Source organism: Heterodontus francisci, chromosome 6 (genome assembly GCF_036365525.1).
Source record: "Heterodontus francisci isolate sHetFra1 chromosome 6, sHetFra1.hap1, whole genome shotgun sequence".
Taxonomy (NCBI): Eukaryota; Metazoa; Chordata; class Chondrichthyes; order Heterodontiformes; family Heterodontidae; genus Heterodontus; species Heterodontus francisci.
The window spans coordinates 120,009,387-120,027,221 of NC_090376.1; the positions used below are offsets into that span (position 1 = coordinate 120,009,387).

Consider the following 17,835-nt stretch of genomic DNA (forward strand, 5'->3'; position numbering starts at 1 on the left):
CACTTGTGATATTTGGTACATGTACTGTGTTTGTGTCAGAGAGAAATGGGACTTGCACCAAGATTCGAGCAAGTGATCTGGTGTGTCTCACATGGAATGTACAGCATGAAAACAGACCAACTAACCCAACTGTCCATCTCAACCTCCATCAACAGAATTAACCTGAGGAATACACCCCTTACTGTTTTTTTCTGGAAATTTAGAGCAGATAAGTGGGAGGACTCCCCAAAAATTGACCCCCACAAAAATTCAACTCGAACATACCATGGATGGGTGGAGAGAAATAATTTGTAACCATGAGGAATTGCTCTGATTGGGAAGAAGATTGTATATTATAAAAGATACCAGGTGATGTATACAAGATCAACATGATCTAGACTAGCTTTAATCACCTGTGGGGATCAGAGAGGAATTTCCCAGATTTTATTTTCCCTGATCGGCGTTGTTATTTTTGCTGGCTGAAAAGTGGTGGGAGTTAAGGAAAGAAAGAACTTGTGCTTGTGTTTAAATGGTGTCTTTCACATCTACAGGGTGTCCCAAAGTGCTTTACAGCCAATGACGTATTTTTGAAGTGTAGTCGCCGTTGTAATGCAGGAAATGTGGCAGCCAATTTGTGCACAGCAAGATCCCACAAACAGCAATGTGATAATCACCAGATAATCTGTTTAAGTGATGTTGGTTGAGGGATAAATATTGGCCGGGACACTGGGGTGAACTCCCCTGCTCGTCTTCAAAATACGCCCTGGGATCTTTTACTTCCACCTGAGAAGTCAGACAGAGTCTTGGCTTAACATCTCATCCATTCTATTTAACGCAATGTAAATTCTGTTAATATTTATCCATTTAATATTAATCATTAAAAATATCTGTTTTAAATGCATTTGTTAAATAATTATTCTGTTATAAGTTCAATCTTAGCACAGGCAAATGAAAATCATTCTTCTTGTAACAAACTGTTTACATTTTACAAAAATCAAAATCACATGTTCAGAAGTCCCATGTATATTCATCACCCAATTTCATTAAAAAAATATACAAACAGCCTCTGACACAAGCCATTATTCCTGAAAGCAATGTCTTGCGCTTTGCGAAATAGTCTCTTTGTTGTATCAAGTGCCTGTAACCAGTGTCGTAAAATGTCCTTTTCTGGGTCAGCATTTGAATTGGTAGACATGAGGGTAAATGAACATTTGCTCTCTTCATCATCGAATCTGCTTATTGACAACAGGCCCATTAACTGGAAGCTATGCAACTTGGTTCATAAATTCCGAAAATCACAGCATTGATCAAATTAGTAATAAGGTAGCACATGGAGTGAAGCACCTGTAGAAATAGGACGTTCAGAGCCAGCGCAAGTCTAGAAAAATAGCATAAAAGGGTGTCCTTCACCTCTCATACCTTCTCAGTTTTAATAAAGAAACATTCAGTTTAATTCTTAATATTTATGGCAGCATATTCTGTATCTTCTTCATTAGGAACAGTGATTGATGGCTTTCTGCATAACCTGGATGTGTTCAATGAAGCATAAATAATTGTATTGTGTGGAGCTGCATCATTTCTGTGATTTCCAGGAGAATTGCAATTATTAACAGTTAAGGAATTTGCAGTTGCAGAGCCAGTGCCTTCACAACATTCATTCGCATTTTCATAGATTGTAGGCTTGCCATTATTTTCACTCATAGCCTTAAAATGAAAAAGGAAGCAATTAGTTTTTACACAGACATATATAGTGAGATACAGTGCAGACTGAAAACTATTAACTTGCATAATAAATGCTTGGTTTCAAAGCAAATGGAGGAATAAGAAAAATTTGCTGCATTAAGTTTTGGTGCTGATAGCTTCTGTATCTTATGTACTCAAAGCATGATTAGTATATATATATATTCTTCTTTTGGGCCTCCTTATCTCGAGAGACAATGGATACGCGCCTGGAGGTGGTCAGTGGTTTGTGAAGCAGCGCCTGGAGTGGCTATAAAGGCCAATTCTGGAGTAACAGGCTCTTCCACAGGTGCTGCAGAGAAATTTGTTTGTTGGGGCTGTTGCACAGTTGGCTCTCCCCTTGCGCCTCTGTCTTTTTTCCTGCCAACTACTAAGTCTCTTCGACTCGCCACAATTTAGCCCTGTCTTTATGGCTGCCCGCCAGCTCTGGCGAATGCTGGCAACTGACTCCCACGACTTGTGATCAATGTCACACGATTTCATGTCGCGTTTGCAGACGTCTTTATAACGGAGACATGGACGGCCGGTGGGTCTGATACCAGTGGCGAGCTCGCTGTACAATGTATTATATATATATGTATTGATATAGATATGTCAGATGCTCAAAACGTTTCAGAAAGTGTGCAGAATCGTACAATTGGAAATCATCTTTCTTCCTTGTAGGTACAAGTGGCAGATACGAACATAGGAGCACAAGAAGACCATTCAGCCCCTCAGTCTTGTTCTGCCATTCAGTTAGATCATGGCTGAACTGTATTCTAACTCCATCTCCCCACCTTGGTTCCACAGCCCTTAAGATCATTACCCAACAAAAATCTATCAATCTCAGTTTTACAGTTTTCAGTTGACACCCCAACCTCAACAGCTTTTTGCGGGAGAGAGTTCCAGATTTCCACAAAGGAATATGGAATGGAGAGACACTTTTCTCCAGTATCAGGTACATGTCACACCGTGTGGGATTCTCCTGAGTACCTCTCCTAAAGCTTTCAACAAGGCGAGAGCCTGTGAAATTTCTGGCAAAGGAAATCCAGGAAAATTTGAAAGCAACATCACCAAACATTCCATTCAGCATGAGTATAGGCCATTTGCCAAAGAGATTCTTCATTTCACCACAAGAACTGCACCCACTAATGGATTGCTGGCAATTTGTGTCCATTCTCAACCCTACAACCTTCCATCCATTTTGGTGAACAGACACTTGTAAAGAAAGACTTGCATGTTTCACTATGTCAGGATGTGCTAAAGTGTTTTACAGCCAATGATGCATTGTTTTTGATGTGTAGTCACTGTTGTAATGGAGAAAATGTGAGAACCAACTTGCAAGATTGTCCAAACAGCAAAGTGATAATGACCTGAAAATCTACTTTTATTGATGTTGATTGTCTATAACAATAATAGTCAGACTGCTGTCTATTTCCTCGGCTGTTTGACAGTCTAAGCCCTGGTTTTGGGACGAATCTACTGCCTGTTCCAGATGTGTTGTTTGGTGAAGCGCTCGTGTGTGAGATTTTACAGGGTGATGATGAAAGTACAGGAGCAGAGACTCCGGAGCGGGACATGAACCCACGGCCGTCTGATTCAGAGTGGAGAGAGTGACCCACTGACCCAAGTTAGACATGAAGCAACCAGTCTAATCCCACTCTCCCCTTCACTCCGTACACACTTCAATATCCCACCCAGTCTAATCCCACTTACCCCCTCACTCCCCACACCCTTTAATATCCCACCCAGTCTAATCCTACTCTCCCCCTCACTCCCCACACCCTTTAATATCCCACCCAGTCTGATCCTACTCTCCCCCTCACTCCCCACACCCTTTAATATCCCACCCAGTCTAATCCCACTCTCCCCCTCACTCCCCACACCCTTTAATATCCCACCCAGTCTAATCCCACTCTCCCCCTCACTCCCCAGACCCTTTAATATCCCACCCAGTCTAATCCTACTCTCCCCCTCACTCCCCACACCCTTTAATATCCCACCCAGTCTAATCCCACTCTCCCCCTCACTCCCCACACCCTTTAATATCCCACCCAGTCTAATCCCACTCTCCCCCTCACTCCCCACACCCTTTAATATCCCACCCAGTCTAATCCCACTCTCCCCCTCACTCCCCACTCCCCACTACCTTTAATATCCCACCCAGTCTAATCTCACTCTTCCCTCACTCTCCACACCCTTTAATATCCCACCCAGTCTAATCCCACTCTCCCCTTCACTTCCCTTCCCACACCCTTTAATATCCCACCCAGTCTAATCTCACTTACCCCCTCACTCCGCACACCCTTTAATATCCCACCCAGTCTAATCCTACTCTCCCCCTCACTCCCCACACCCTTTAATATCCCACCCAGTCTAATCCCACTCTCCCCCTCACTCCCCACTCCCACTACCTTTAATATCCCACCCAGTCTAATCCCACTCTTCCCTCACTCTCCACACCCTTTAATATCCCACCCAGTCTAATCCCACTCTCCCCTTCACTTCCCTTCCCACACCCTTTAATATCCCACCCAGTCTAATCTCACTTACCCCCTCACTCCCCACACCCTTTAATATCCCACCCAGTCTAATCCTACTCTCCCCCTCACTCCCCACACCCTTTAATATCCCACCCAGTCTAATCCTACTCTCCCCCTCACTTCCCTTCCCACACCCTTTAATATCCCACCCAGTCTAATCCCACTCTCCCCCTCACTCCCCACACCCTTTAATATCCCACCCAGTCTAATCCTACTCTCCCCCTCACTCCCCACACCCTTTAATATCCCACCCAGTCTAATCCTACTCTCCCCCTCACTCTCCATACCCTTTAATATCCCACCCAGTCTAATCCCACTCTCCCCCTCACTCCCCACACCTTTAATATCCCACCCAGTCTAATCCCACTCTCTCCGTTACTCCCAATCTCCTTTAATATCCCCCCCGCGCACCCACCCACTCCTCATTATAAGACTACAGGCTGAATTTTTTCAGCGTGCTGCCCGCTGTGAAGTTGGCGATATTATGCTCGGGGGCTGATTTAAATGGAGGAGGTGGAGCTGCTGCCCCTGATGATGCAGGCGCTGGGGCCATTTTTAAAGGGCTTCGAGCCCTTTGCAAAAATTTACATTTTTAAAGTGATATTAGATTCATTTGTTTATAATAAATTATTAGATGGCAGCCCTATCCAAACCTCCCAACCCCGCATGGTCTTTTCATTGCCCTATATTCCCAAAACCTGTTTTATTCCCGACCCGAACTTTCCCTTCAACCCCTTCCCACCATTCCCACACTCAATAAAAAGTGTTTTTCCCCCTGCCCCTACCCCTCCCACCCTGATAATTTTATTCCTTCCTCCTTTTCACCAGTGTCTCGGCTCGGTACTCCAACCGAGTTCCGAAGGCGTGCGAGCCGTGGCTGGTTGGCCGTAAAATCGGCGTGGGACAGCTGCCATCGGCAGGTAAGTTAATTTGCCTTTTATTAATGCTCAATTAAATATTTAGATGAAGGCTCCACCGCTGCCACTTATATCCGGCGGGTCCTTCATGGCGTCGTGGGTCGTGGCGGTCAACTCCCACTAGCATTTTACGGGCCTCCCCACCACAAACCACGGTGTTGAGGGGCCGGTAAAATTCAGCCCGTCATTATCAGTCCTGGTTCAACTGTGGTTTGAGCTGAAATGTCAACATTCTGGTGTCCATGTGTGTAAAATCAGTTTTGGAAAATGTCTCTATCAATTCTTTTTATGATTTTCATAAATTTTTGCCTTCACAAATTAGTGTTATTGTCTCCATGGAAACAATCTATCATTATTCATCTTGTCGGGACCCTTCCTAGTCTGGAAGACCTCTATCAGGCCATTCCTCATCTTCCAGTCCTCCAATGAAAAGTGGACCCAAAGTTCTCAACTCCCTCTTCAGCAGCAGCTGTGCAAATCAGTCTAATCTGCTTCAGTCTAGTTAAAAGTTTCGTCAAAACTACTAGGTCTATGAATAAGGCTATAGTAAGTATCAAAGTGGCTGAACACTATTATAAAACACCTGATTGATGCACTGCGCTGAATCTCCCTCAATTCTCTGCCTCAGATCTAGAACGATGGAACTGGAAACAAATGTTAAAATTATTATTTATTTAAAGTAGAAATATTCACGATATAGTTAAGCTATAATGAATGAGGTTTTGGATTGGAAGAGCCCCTATTTGCACTCAGTTTCAGAATAAAATCTTATTGTAGTTTTCTAAGCTTTTAATGGTCTCACACCTTCTTGCTCATCATTGCATCAGTCGGGAATGTTTCATACTGAGAAATAAATGGTGCATGCATACCATGTATAACCTGCATACCATGTTTGACCGAGCATGTAACTGAAGATAAACTCTAATAAGATCAATTCCAATTGAAAACTATTAAAACTAGCAAAACTATTTGCAGACAGATCCCTTCCCTTACTTTTTTTTACATAGAATTTATGGACCATTCAACCCAACTATTTTGGTGTTTATGCTCCACATGAGCCTCCTCACTCCCTCTTCACCTCACCCATCAACATGTCCTTCTATTCCTTTCTCCCTCATGTGTTTATCCAATTTTCCCTTCAATGTATCGATACTAGTCACGTCAACCACTCCTTGTGGTAGTGAGTTCCGCATTCACCCCACTCTCTGGGGAAAGAAGTTGCTCCTGTTTTCCCCATTGGATTTATTAGTGGCGATCTTATATTTGTGGCCCCTACTTTTGAACTCCCCAACAAATGGAAAAATCTTTTCCATGTAATACTGAGAGGTGATTTGATAGAGGTATTCAAAATCATGAGGGGTCTAGACAGAGTGGATAGGGACAAACTGTTCCCACTTGTGAAAGGATCGAGAACGAGAGGGCACAGATTTAATGTGATAGGCAAAATAAGCAAAAGTGACATGAGGAAAAAGTTCTTCACGAAGTGAGTGTTTAGGATCTGGAATGCACTGTCTGAGAGTGTGGTGGAGGCAGGTTCAGTGAGTGTTTAGGATCTGGAATGCACTGCCTGAGAGTGTGGTGGAGGCAGGTTCAGTGAGTGTTTAGGATCTGGAATGCACTGCCTGAGAGTGTGGTGGAGGCAGGTTCAGTGATTGTTTAGGATCTGGAATGCACTGTCTGAGAGTGTGGTGGAGGCAGGTTCAGTGAGTGTTTAGGATCTGGAATGCACTGTCTGAGAGTGTGGTGGAGGCAGGTTCAGTGAGTGTTTAGGATCTGGAATGCACTATCAGAGAGTGTGGTGGAGGCAGGTTCAGTGAGTGCTTAGGATCTGGAATGCACTGTCTGAGAGTGTGGTGGAGGCAGGTTCAGTGTGTGTTTAGGATGTGGAATGCACTGTGTGACAGTGTGGTGGAGGCAGGTTCAGTGTGTGTTGAGGATCTGTAATGCACTGTTTGAGAGTGTGGTGGAGGCAGGTTCAGTGAGTGTTTTGGATCTGGAATGCACTGCCTGAGAATGCGGTGGAGGCAGGTTCAGTGAGTGTTTAGGATCTGGAATGCACTGTCTGATAGTGTGGTGCAGGCAGGTTCAGTGAGTGTTTAGGATCTGGAATGCACTGCCTGAGAGTGTGGTGGAGGCAGGTTCAGTGAGTGTTTAGGATCTGGAATGCACTGTCTGAGAGTGTGGTGGAGGCAGGTTCAGTGTGTGTTTAGGATCTGGAATGCACTGTCTGAGAGTGTGGTGGAGGCAGGTTCAGTGTGTGTTTAGGATCTGGAATGCACTGTCTGAGAGTGTGGTGAAGGCAGGTTCAGTGTGTGTTTAGGATGTGGAATGCACTGTCTGAGAGTGTGGTGGAGGCAGGTTCTGTGTGTGTTTAGGATCTGGAATGCACTGTCTGAGAGTGTGGTGGAGGCAGGTTCAGTGAGTGTTTAGGCTCTGGAATGCACTGTCTGAGAGTGTGGTGGAGGCAGGTTCAGTGAGTGTTTAGGATCTGGAATGCACTGCCTGAGAGTGTGGTGGAGGCAGGTTCAGTGTGTGTTTAGGATCTGGAATGCACTGTCTGAGAGTGTGGTGGAGGCAGGTTCAGTGTGTGTTTAGCATCTGGAATGCACTGCCTGAGAGTGTGGTGGAGGCAAGTTCAGTGAGTGTTTAGGATCTGGAATGCACTGTCTGAGAGTGTGGTGGAGGCAGGTTCAGTGAGTGTTTAGGCTCTGGAATGCACTGCCTGAGAGTGTGGTGGAGGCAGGTTCAGTGAGTGTTTAGGCTCTGGAATGCACTGTCTGAGAGTGTGGTGGAGGCAGGTTCAGTGAGTGTTTAGGATCTGGAATGCACTGTCTGAGAGTGTGATGGAGGCAGTTTCAGTGTGTGTTTAGGATGTGGAATGCACTGTATGAGAGTGTGGTGGAGGCAGATTCAGCGAGTGTTTAGGATCTGGAATGGACTGTCTGAGAGTGTGGTGGAGGCAGGTTCAGTGAGTGTTTAAGATCTGGAATGCACTGTCTGAGAGTGTGGTGGAGGCAGGTTCAGTGTGTGTTTAGGATCTGGAATGCACTGTCTGAGAGTGTGGTGGAGGCAGGTTCAGTGTGTGTTTAGGATCTGGAATGCACTGTCTGAGAGTGTGGTGGAGGCAGGTTCAGTGTGTGTTTAGGATCTGGAATGCACTGTCTGAGAGTGTGATGGAGGCAGTTTCAGTGTGTGTTTAGGATGTGGAATGCACTGTATGAGAGTGTGGTGGAGGCAGATTCAGCGAGTGTTTAGGATCTGGAATGGACTGTCTGAGAGTGTGGTGGAGGCAGGTTCAGTGAGTGTTTAAGATCTGGAATGCACTGTCTGAGAGTGTGGTGGAGGCAGGTTCAGTGTGTGTTTAGGATCTGGAATGCACTGTCTGATAGTGTGGTGCAGGCAGGTTCAGTGAGTGTTTAGGATCTGGAATGCACTGCCTGAGAGTGTGGTGGAGGCAGGTTCAGTGAGTGTTTAGGATCTGGAATGCACTGTCTGAGAGTGTGGTGGAGGCAGGTTCAGTGTGTGTTTAGGATCTGGAATGCACTGTCTGAGAGTGTGGTGGAGGCAGGTTCAGTGTGTGTTTAGGATCTGGAATGCACTGTCTGAGAGTGTGGTGAAGGCAGGTTCAGTGTGTGTTTAGGATGTGGAATGCACTGTCTGAGAGTGTGGTGGAGGCAGGTTCAGTGAGTGTTTAGGATCTGGAATGCACTGTCTGAGAGTGTGGTGGAGGCAGGTTCAGTGAGTGTTTAGGCTCAGGAATGCACTGCCTGAGAGTGTGGTGGAGGCAGGTTCAGTGAGTGTTTAGGCTCTGGAATGCACTGTCTGAGAGTGTGGTGGAGGCAGGTTCAGTGAGTGTTTAGGATCTGGAATGCACTGTCTGAGAGTGTGATGGAGGCAGTTTCAGTGTGTGTTTAGGATGTGGAATGCACTGTATGAGAATGTGGTGGAGGCAGATTCAGCGAGTGTTTAGGATCTGGAATGGACTGTCTGAGAGTGTGGTGGAGGCAGGTTCAGTGAGTGTTTAAGATCTGGAATGCACTGTCTGAGAGTGTGGTGGAGGCAGGTTCAGTGTGTGTTTAGCATCTGGAATGCACTGCCTGAGAGTGTGGTGGAGGCAAGTTCAATGAGTGTTTAGGATCTGGAATGCACTGTCTGAGAGTGTGGTGGAGGCAGGTTCAGTGAGTGTTTAGGCTCTGGAATGCACTGTCTGAGAGTGTGGTGGAGGCAGGTTCAGTGAGTGTTTAGGATCTGGAATGCACTGTCTGAGAGTGTGATGGAGGCAGTTTCAGTGTGTGTTTAGGATGTGGAATGCACTGTATGAGAGTGTGGTGGAGGCAGATTCAGCGAGTGTTTAGGATCTGGAATGGACTGTCTGAGAGTGTGGTGGAGGCAGGTTCAGTGAGTGTTTAAGATCTGGAATGCACTGTCTGAGAGTGTGGTGGAGGCAGGTTCAGTGTGTGTTTAGGATCTGGAATGCACTGTCTGAGAGTGTGGTGGAGGCAGGTTCAGTGTGTGTTTAGGATCTGGAATGCACTGTCTGAGAGTGTGGTGGAGGCAGGTTCAGTGTGTGTTTAGGATCTGGAATGCACTGTCTGAGAGTGTGATGGAGGCAGTTTCAGTGTGTGTTTAGGATGTGGAATGCACTGTATGAGAGTGTGGTGGAGGCAGGTTCAGTGTGTGTTTAGGATCTGGAATGCACTGTCTGAGAGTGTGGTGGAGGCAGGTTCTGTGTGTGTTTAGGATCTGGAATGCACTGTCTGAGAGTGTGATGGAGGCAGGTTCAGTGAGTGTTTAGGCTCTGGAATGCACTGCCTGAGAGTGTGGTGGAGGCAGGTTCAGTGAGTGTTTAGGCTCTGGAATGCACTGTCTGAGAGTGTGGTGGAGGCAGGTTCAGTGAGTGTTTAGGATCTGGAATGCACTGTCTGAGAGTGTGATGGAGGCAGTTTCAGTGTGTGTTTAGGATGTGGAATGCACTGTATGAGAGTGTGGTGGAGGCAGATTCAGCGAGTGTTTAGGATCTGGAATGGACTGTCTGAGAGTGTGGTGGAGGCAGGTTCAGTGAGTGTTTAAGATCTGGAATGCACTGCCTGAGAGTGTGGTGGAGGCAGGTTCAGTGAGTGTTTAGGATCTGGAATGCACTGTCTGAGAGTGTGATGGAGGCAGTTTCAGTGTGTGTTTAGGATGTGGAATGCACTGTATGAGAGTGTGGTGGAGGCAGATTCAGCGAGTGTTTAGGATCTGGAATGCACTGTCTGAGAGTGTGGTGAAGGCAGGTTCAGTGAGTGTTTAGGATCTGGAATGCACTGCCTGAGAGTGTGGTGGAGGCAGGTTCAGTGAGTGTTTAGGATCTGGAATGCACTGCCTGAGAGTGTGGTGGAGGCAGGTTCTGTGTGTGTTTAGGATCTGGAATGCACTGTCTAAGAGTGTGGTGGAGGCAGGTTCAGTGAGTGTTTAGGATCTGGAATGCACTGCCTGAGAGTGTGATGGAGGCAGTTTCAGTGTGTGTTTAGGATGTGGAATGCACTGTATGAGAGTGTGGTGGAGGCAGATTCAGCGAGTGTTTAGGATCTGGAATGGACTGTCTGAGAGTGTGGTGGAGGCAGGTTCAGTGAGTGTTTAAGATCTGGAATGCACTGTCTGAGAGTGTGGTGGAGGCAGGTTCAGTGTGTGTTTAGGATCTGGAATGCACTGTCTGAGAGTGTGGTGGAGGCAGGTTCAGTGTGTGTTTAGGATCTGGAATGCACTGTCTGAGAGTGTGGTGGAGGCAGGTTCAGTGTGTGTTTAGGATCTGGAATGCACTGTCTGAGAGTGTGATGGAGGCAGTTTCAGTGTGTGTTTAGGATGTGGAATGCACTGTATGAGAGTGTGGTGGAGGCAGATTCAGCGAGTGTTTAGGATCTGGAATGGACTGTCTGAGAGTGTGGTGGAGGCAGGTTCAGTGAGTGTTTAAGATCTGGAATGCACTGTCTGAGAGTGTGGTGGAGGCAGGTTCAGTGTGTGTTTAGGATCTGGAATGCACTGTCTGATAGTGTGGTGCAGGCAGGTTCAGTGAGTGTTTAGGATCTGGAATGCACTGCCTGAGAGTGTGGTGGAGGCAGGTTCAGTGAGTGTTTAGGATCTGGAATGCACTGTCTGAGAGTGTGGTGGAGGCAGGTTCAGTGTGTGTTTAGGATCTGGAATGCACTGTCTGAGAGTGTGGTGGAGGCAGGTTCAGTGTGTGTTTAGGATCTGGAATGCACTGTCTGAGAGTGTGGTGAAGGCAGGTTCAGTGTGTGTTTAGGATGTGGAATGCACTGTCTGAGAGTGTGGTGGAGGCAGGTTCAGTGAGTGTTTAGGATCTGGAATGCACTGTCTGAGAGTGTGGTGGAGGCAGGTTCAGTGAGTGTTTAGGCTCAGGAATGCACTGCCTGAGAGTGTGGTGGAGGCAGGTTCAGTGAGTGTTTAGGCTCTGGAATGCACTGTCTGAGAGTGTGGTGGAGGCAGGTTCAGTGAGTGTTTAGGATCTGGAATGCACTGTCTGAGAGTGTGATGGAGGCAGTTTCAGTGTGTGTTTAGGATGTGGAATGCACTGTATGAGAATGTGGTGGAGGCAGATTCAGCGAGTGTTTAGGATCTGGAATGGACTGTCTGAGAGTGTGGTGGAGGCAGGTTCAGTGAGTGTTTAAGATCTGGAATGCACTGTCTGAGAGTGTGGTGGAGGCAGGTTCAGTGTGTGTTTAGCATCTGGAATGCACTGCCTGAGAGTGTGGTGGAGGCAAGTTCAATGAGTGTTTAGGATCTGGAATGCACTGTCTGAGAGTGTGGTGGAGGCAGGTTCAGTGAGTGTTTAGGCTCTGGAATGCACTGTCTGAGAGTGTGGTGGAGGCAGGTTCAGTGAGTGTTTAGGATCTGGAATGCACTGTCTGAGAGTGTGATGGAGGCAGTTTCAGTGTGTGTTTAGGATGTGGAATGCACTGTATGAGAGTGTGGTGGAGGCAGATTCAGCGAGTGTTTAGGATCTGGAATGGACTGTCTGAGAGTGTGGTGGAGGCAGGTTCAGTGAGTGTTTAAGATCTGGAATGCACTGTCTGAGAGTGTGGTGGAGGCAGGTTCAGTGTGTGTTTAGGATCTGGAATGCACTGTCTGAGAGTGTGGTGGAGGCAGGTTCAGTGTGTGTTTAGGATCTGGAATGCACTGTCTGAGAGTGTGGTGGAGGCAGGTTCAGTGTGTGTTTAGGATCTGGAATGCACTGTCTGAGAGTGTGATGGAGGCAGTTTCAGTGTGTGTTTAGGATGTGGAATGCACTGTATGAGAGTGTGGTGGAGGCAGGTTCAGTGTGTGTTTAGGATCTGGAATGCACTGTCTGAGAGTGTGGTGGAGGCAGGTTCTGTGTGTGTTTAGGATCTGGAATGCACTGTCTGAGAGTGTGATGGAGGCAGGTTCAGTGAGTGTTTAGGCTCTGGAATGCACTGCCTGAGAGTGTGGTGGAGGCAGGTTCAGTGAGTGTTTAGGCTCTGGAATGCACTGTCTGAGAGTGTGGTGGAGGCAGGTTCAGTGAGTGTTTAGGATCTGGAATGCACTGTCTGAGAGTGTGATGGAGGCAGTTTCAGTGTGTGTTTAGGATGTGGAATGCACTGTATGAGAGTGTGGTGGAGGCAGATTCAGCGAGTGTTTAGGATCTGGAATGGACTGTCTGAGAGTGTGGTGGAGGCAGGTTCAGTGAGTGTTTAAGATCTGGAATGCACTGCCTGAGAGTGTGGTGGAGGCAGGTTCAGTGAGTGTTTAGGATCTGGAATGCACTGTCTGAGAGTGTGATGGAGGCAGTTTCAGTGTGTGTTTAGGATGTGGAATGCACTGTCTGAGAGTGTGGTGGAGGCAGATTCAGCGAGTGTTTAGGATCTGGAATGCACTGTCTGAGAGTGTGGTGAAGGCAGGTTCAGTGAGTGTTTAGGATCTGGAATGCACTGCCTGAGAGTGTGGTGGAGGCAGGTTCAGTGAGTGTTTAGGATCTGGAATGCACTGCCTGAGAGTGTGGTGGAGGCAGGTTCAGTGTGTGTTTAGGATCTGGAATGCACTGTCTAAGAGTGTGGTGGAGGCAGGTTCAGTGAGTGTTTAGGATCTGGAATGCACTGCCTGAGAGTGTGGTGGAGGCAGGTTCAGTGTGTGTTTAGGATCTGGAATGCACTGTCTGAGAGTGTGGTGGAGGCAGGTTCAGTGAGTGTTTAGGATCTGGAATGCACTGCCTGAGAGTGTGGTGGAGGCAAGTTCAGTGAGTGTTTAGGATCTGGAATGGACTGTCTGAGAGTGTGGTGGAGGCAGGTTCAGTGAGTGTTTAGGATCTGGAATGCACTGCCTGAGAGTGTGGTGGAGGCAGGTTCTGTGTGTGTTTAGGATCTGGAATGCACTGTCTAAGAGTGTGGTGGAGGCAGGTTCAGTGAGTGTTTAGGATCTGGAATGCACTGCCTGAGAGTGTGGTGGAGGCAGGTTCAGTGTGTGTTTAGGATCTGGAATGCACTGTCTGAGAGTGTGGTGGAGGCAGGTTCAGTGAGTGTTTAGGATCTGGAATGCACTGCCTGAGAGTGTGGTGGAGGCAAGTTCAGTGAGTGTTTAGGATCTGGAATGGACTGTCTGAGAGTGTGGTGGAGGCAGGTTCAGTGAGTGTTTAGGATCTGGAATGCACTGCCTGAGAGTGTGGTGGAGGCAGGTTCTGTGTATGTTTAGGATGTGGAATGCACTGTATGAGAGTGTGGTGGAGGCAGGTTCTGTGTGTCTTTAGGATCTGGAATGCACTGTCTGAGAGTGTGGTGAAGGCAGGTTCAATTGAGGCATTGAAAAGAGAATTAGACTGTTATCTGAAAAGGAAGGATGTGCAGGGTTACCGGGGGAGTGGCATTAGATGAATTGCTCATTCGGAGAGCCGGTGCAGACATTTTATTTTTAGAGATACAACACTGAAACAGGCCCTTCGGCCCACCGAGTCTGTGCCGACCATCAACCACCCATTTATACTAATCCTACACTAATTCCATATTCCTACCACATCCCCACCTGTCCCTATATTTTCCCTACCACCTACCTACACTAGGGGCAATTTCTAATGGCCAATTTATCTATCAACCTGCAAGTCTTTGGCATGTGGGAGGAAACCGGAGCACCCGGAGCAAACCCACGCAGACACAGGGAGAACTTGCAAACTCCACACAGGCAGTACCCGGAATTGAACCCGGGTCGCTGGAGCTGTGAGGCTGCGGTGCTAACCACTGCGCCACTGTGCCGCCCCATGAAGGGCTGAATGGTCTCCTTCTGCATTGTAACAATTCTGTGATTCTATGATTCTGTCTACCCAATCGAAGCCTTTCATAATCTTAAAGAAATTTGCCTGTTACATCTTTCCTGGAAAAGCACCAGTTCTTGAAGGGTTGTAGGGCTGGAGGAGTTTACAGAGATGGGGAGATGGAGTGAGAGATCACGGAGGGATCTGAGGGATGAGAAATTTAGCATCAAGGTGTTACTGGACCGGGAGCCAATGTAGGTCAGCGAGCACAGGGTGATGGGTGAGCGGGACTCGGGTGAGCGGAGTTTTGTTTGAGCTAAAATCTGTGGAGGCTGGAGGCCGGAGGGTCAGCCAGGAGAGCATTGGAATAGTCTAGTCTGGAAATAGCAAGAGGTACTGGTGAGAGGTTCAGCAGCAAATGGGCTGAGGCTTGGGCAGAGATGAACAATGTTCTGGAGGTAGAAGTCAATGATCTTAGAGTAGGAAATTGTGTCAAGACAGTTTAAGGTGGATAGGTCCATTTGATATACTCAGCTATCGTGTTAAAAATCATATAGGGTTTTGATAGAATAAGTAAGTAGAAACTGTTTCCAGTGGCAGGAGGATCGGTGACCAGTGGACACAGATTTAAGGTAATTGAAAAAAGAATCAAAGGGGAGATGAGAATTTTTTTTTACACAGTGAGTTGTTGTGATCTGGAATGCGCTGCCTGAAAGGGCAGTGGAAGCAGATTCAATAGTAACTTTCAAAAGGGAATTGGATAAATACTTGGAAAAGAAAATATTGCAGGGCTACAACAACAATTTGCACTTATATAATGCCTCTAATGTAGTAAAATGTCCCAAGGTGCTTTAAAGGAGTGTTATTAAACAGGATGTGACACCAAGGCACTTAAGGAGATATTAGGACAGGTGACCAAAAGCTTGATCAAAGAGGAAGGTTTCAATGAGCATCTTAAAGGAGGAGAGATGGGCGGGCAGGTTTAGGAAGGGAATTCCCGAGCCTAGGGCCCAGGCAACTGAAGGCACGACTGCCAATGGTGGAGCCATTAAATTCAGGGATGAGCAAGAGGCTGGAATTGGCAGCGATCTCAGAGTGTTGCAGGGCTATGGGGAAAGAGCATGAAATCAGGACTAATTGTATAACTCCTTCAAAGAGCCCGCACAAAGCACAATGGGCCAAATGGCCTTTTTCTGTATTGTAGCAGAAGAGGAAGTAAGACATTGCTTTGACTTTCAGGTCAATATGATCTCTCTAAAGTGACTGAAATAATGAAAAAGTCCAGACTTACAAGGCATTCATTTCTTCGACAGTTGGCAGTGGGTTCTTTGGTTTCTAGAACAATGTTGAAAAGGCCAATTATGCATCAATGAAAGAGGAAGCATATTTGAAAATAAAGTTGTTATTAAATGAAACAGAGACAATGCCGATTGCACTGGAACTCTCACCATTAAAGTTTCTGATGCAGAAATACGTGATCAGTACAAGAAATAGGACAGTACCCACAATTCCCATTACGATAATACTGTATAAAATCCACAATGGGGTGTTGATATTTGACATCTTCATTGTAGAGGTTGTGGCAGTCGCTGTAAACACAAAAGGTACAGAGGTTATAGCTCGCGGGCTATGTGCGAGCTGAGCAGCCATACATTCCGCACTCCCTGGTAACATTTTCAAACATGGTCACTGGGAAAGAAGTGTTGCATTTATATAGCACCTTTCACAATCTCAGGATGTCCCAAAGTGCTTTACAGCCAATTAAATGCTTTTCAAGTGTAGTGACTGTTGTAATGTAGGAAACGCAACATCCAATTGCACACAGCAAGATCCCATAAACAGCAATGAGATAGTGTCTGGCTAGTCTGTTTAAATGATATTGATTGAGGGATAAATGTTGGCCAGGTTATGGGGGAGATGTGTCCTGCTCTTCAAAACAATGCCAATAGGTTCATTTACATCCTTTGTTACCTCTAGACTTGACTATTCTAACACAGTCACGGCAGACCTCCCACATTCTACCATTCATTAAGTTGCAGTCATCCAAAACACTGCTGCCCTGCTCTAACTCACAACAAATCCCGTTCACCCATCACCCCCTACTCACTGATCTACATTGTCTCCAGGTTATACACTGCCTTGATTTCAAAATTCTTATCTTTGTTTTCAAATGCCACCACGGCCTCGCCCCACCTTATCTCTGTAATCTCCTCCAGCCCTACAACCTTCCTAGATCTCTGCAATCTGACAATTCTGGCCTCTCGAGCATACTGGATTTTCATTGCTCTGTCATTGGTGGCCATGCCTTCAGCTGCCTGGGCCGTAAGCTCTGGAACTCTCTCCCTTAAACTTTTTCATCTCTCTTTCCTCCATTAGGATACTCATTAAAAATGATCTATTTGACTAAGCTTTAGGTCACCTGTCTTAACATCTGTTCATGTGGTTCAATATTTGGTATCGCTCATGGGAAGTGCCTCAGAATGGTTTACTACATTAAAGGCGCTATATAAATAAAAGTTGTTGTTGTCCAGCTGAGGACAGCAGATGGTGCCTCAGTCTAATGGCTAGATTCTGACAGGAATCTTGACTTAGTTGTCCTGGAAATAAAAGGGGGTAAGTGTTGAGGGGCTAAGTGTAAAGGGGGTAAGTGTTGGAAATTGGGATTCACACTTCTCCCAGGGGGTGATGATGGTCCCTACAGGCACCAAACATCTTATTCGTCCATATAAACTCATAAGTAACAGACTGGCAGAGATTGCAATGTCCTACATATTCTTCATTTCTTGAGTGTACTAGTTTTTATCAAGGGGTAGCCCGTTCAAAGTAAATGGGTTTATGCTGACATCAAATACACTAGCAGGACAGTAATCGAAGCACGTTCAGTATTGGTGGACAAAGTTTATCAATTAGAATTTCCACCCAAGCCATTCGATCAACAGACTCAACCTTTTGACCCACACCATCCTGACTTGGAACTATATCGCAGTTCCTTCACTGTCGCTGGATCAAAATCCTGGAACTCCCTTCCTAACAGCACTGTGGGTGTACCTACCTCACATGGACTGCAGCAGTTCGAGAAGGCAGCTCACCACCACCTTCTCAAGGTCAATTAGGGATAGGCAATAAATGCTGACCTTGCCAGTGATGTCCACAACCCCAGAATGAATTTAAAATAAAAGGATAATTTTTTTCCCCCTTTAATTGCTTCCTTTCTTTTCTGACAACAATGATTCAGCCTGGAGAACAACTCCAATTCGCTTCATCAAGTTTACAGCACCTCTCCCAGGTGTCTTCATCCTTTGTAAAGGTCAGCTTATATTCAGCCATCAGAGAATTGGCAGCTGAGCCCAGTGCACAGGAAGCTTTTCTGTCGTGTGCAGAATTTAAACACAAAACGTCATATTTACAAATTAAACACAAAGGA

At 46.4% G+C, this 17,835-nt stretch overlaps 1 protein-coding gene across 2 annotated transcripts in view; it reads right to left on the reverse strand.

The window, feature by feature from the left end:
- Window positions 1-808: 808 nt before the first annotated feature.
- LOC137371502 (B- and T-lymphocyte attenuator-like) overlaps window positions 809-17,835 on the reverse strand; it is a 59,279-nt gene continuing 42,252 nt past the window's right edge. For both annotated transcript variants that reach the window (XM_068034195.1, XM_068034194.1), the window contains 3 exons: window positions 15,860-16,000; window positions 15,703-15,746; window positions 809-1,683 (listed from right to left, as the gene is read on the reverse strand). In XM_068034195.1, the coding sequence (XP_067890296.1) occupies window positions 1,429-1,683; window positions 15,703-15,746; window positions 15,860-16,000 (440 nt within the window). In that variant the 3' untranslated portion in view covers window positions 809-1,428. The remainder of the gene's footprint in view (window positions 1,684-15,702; window positions 15,747-15,859; window positions 16,001-17,835) is intronic.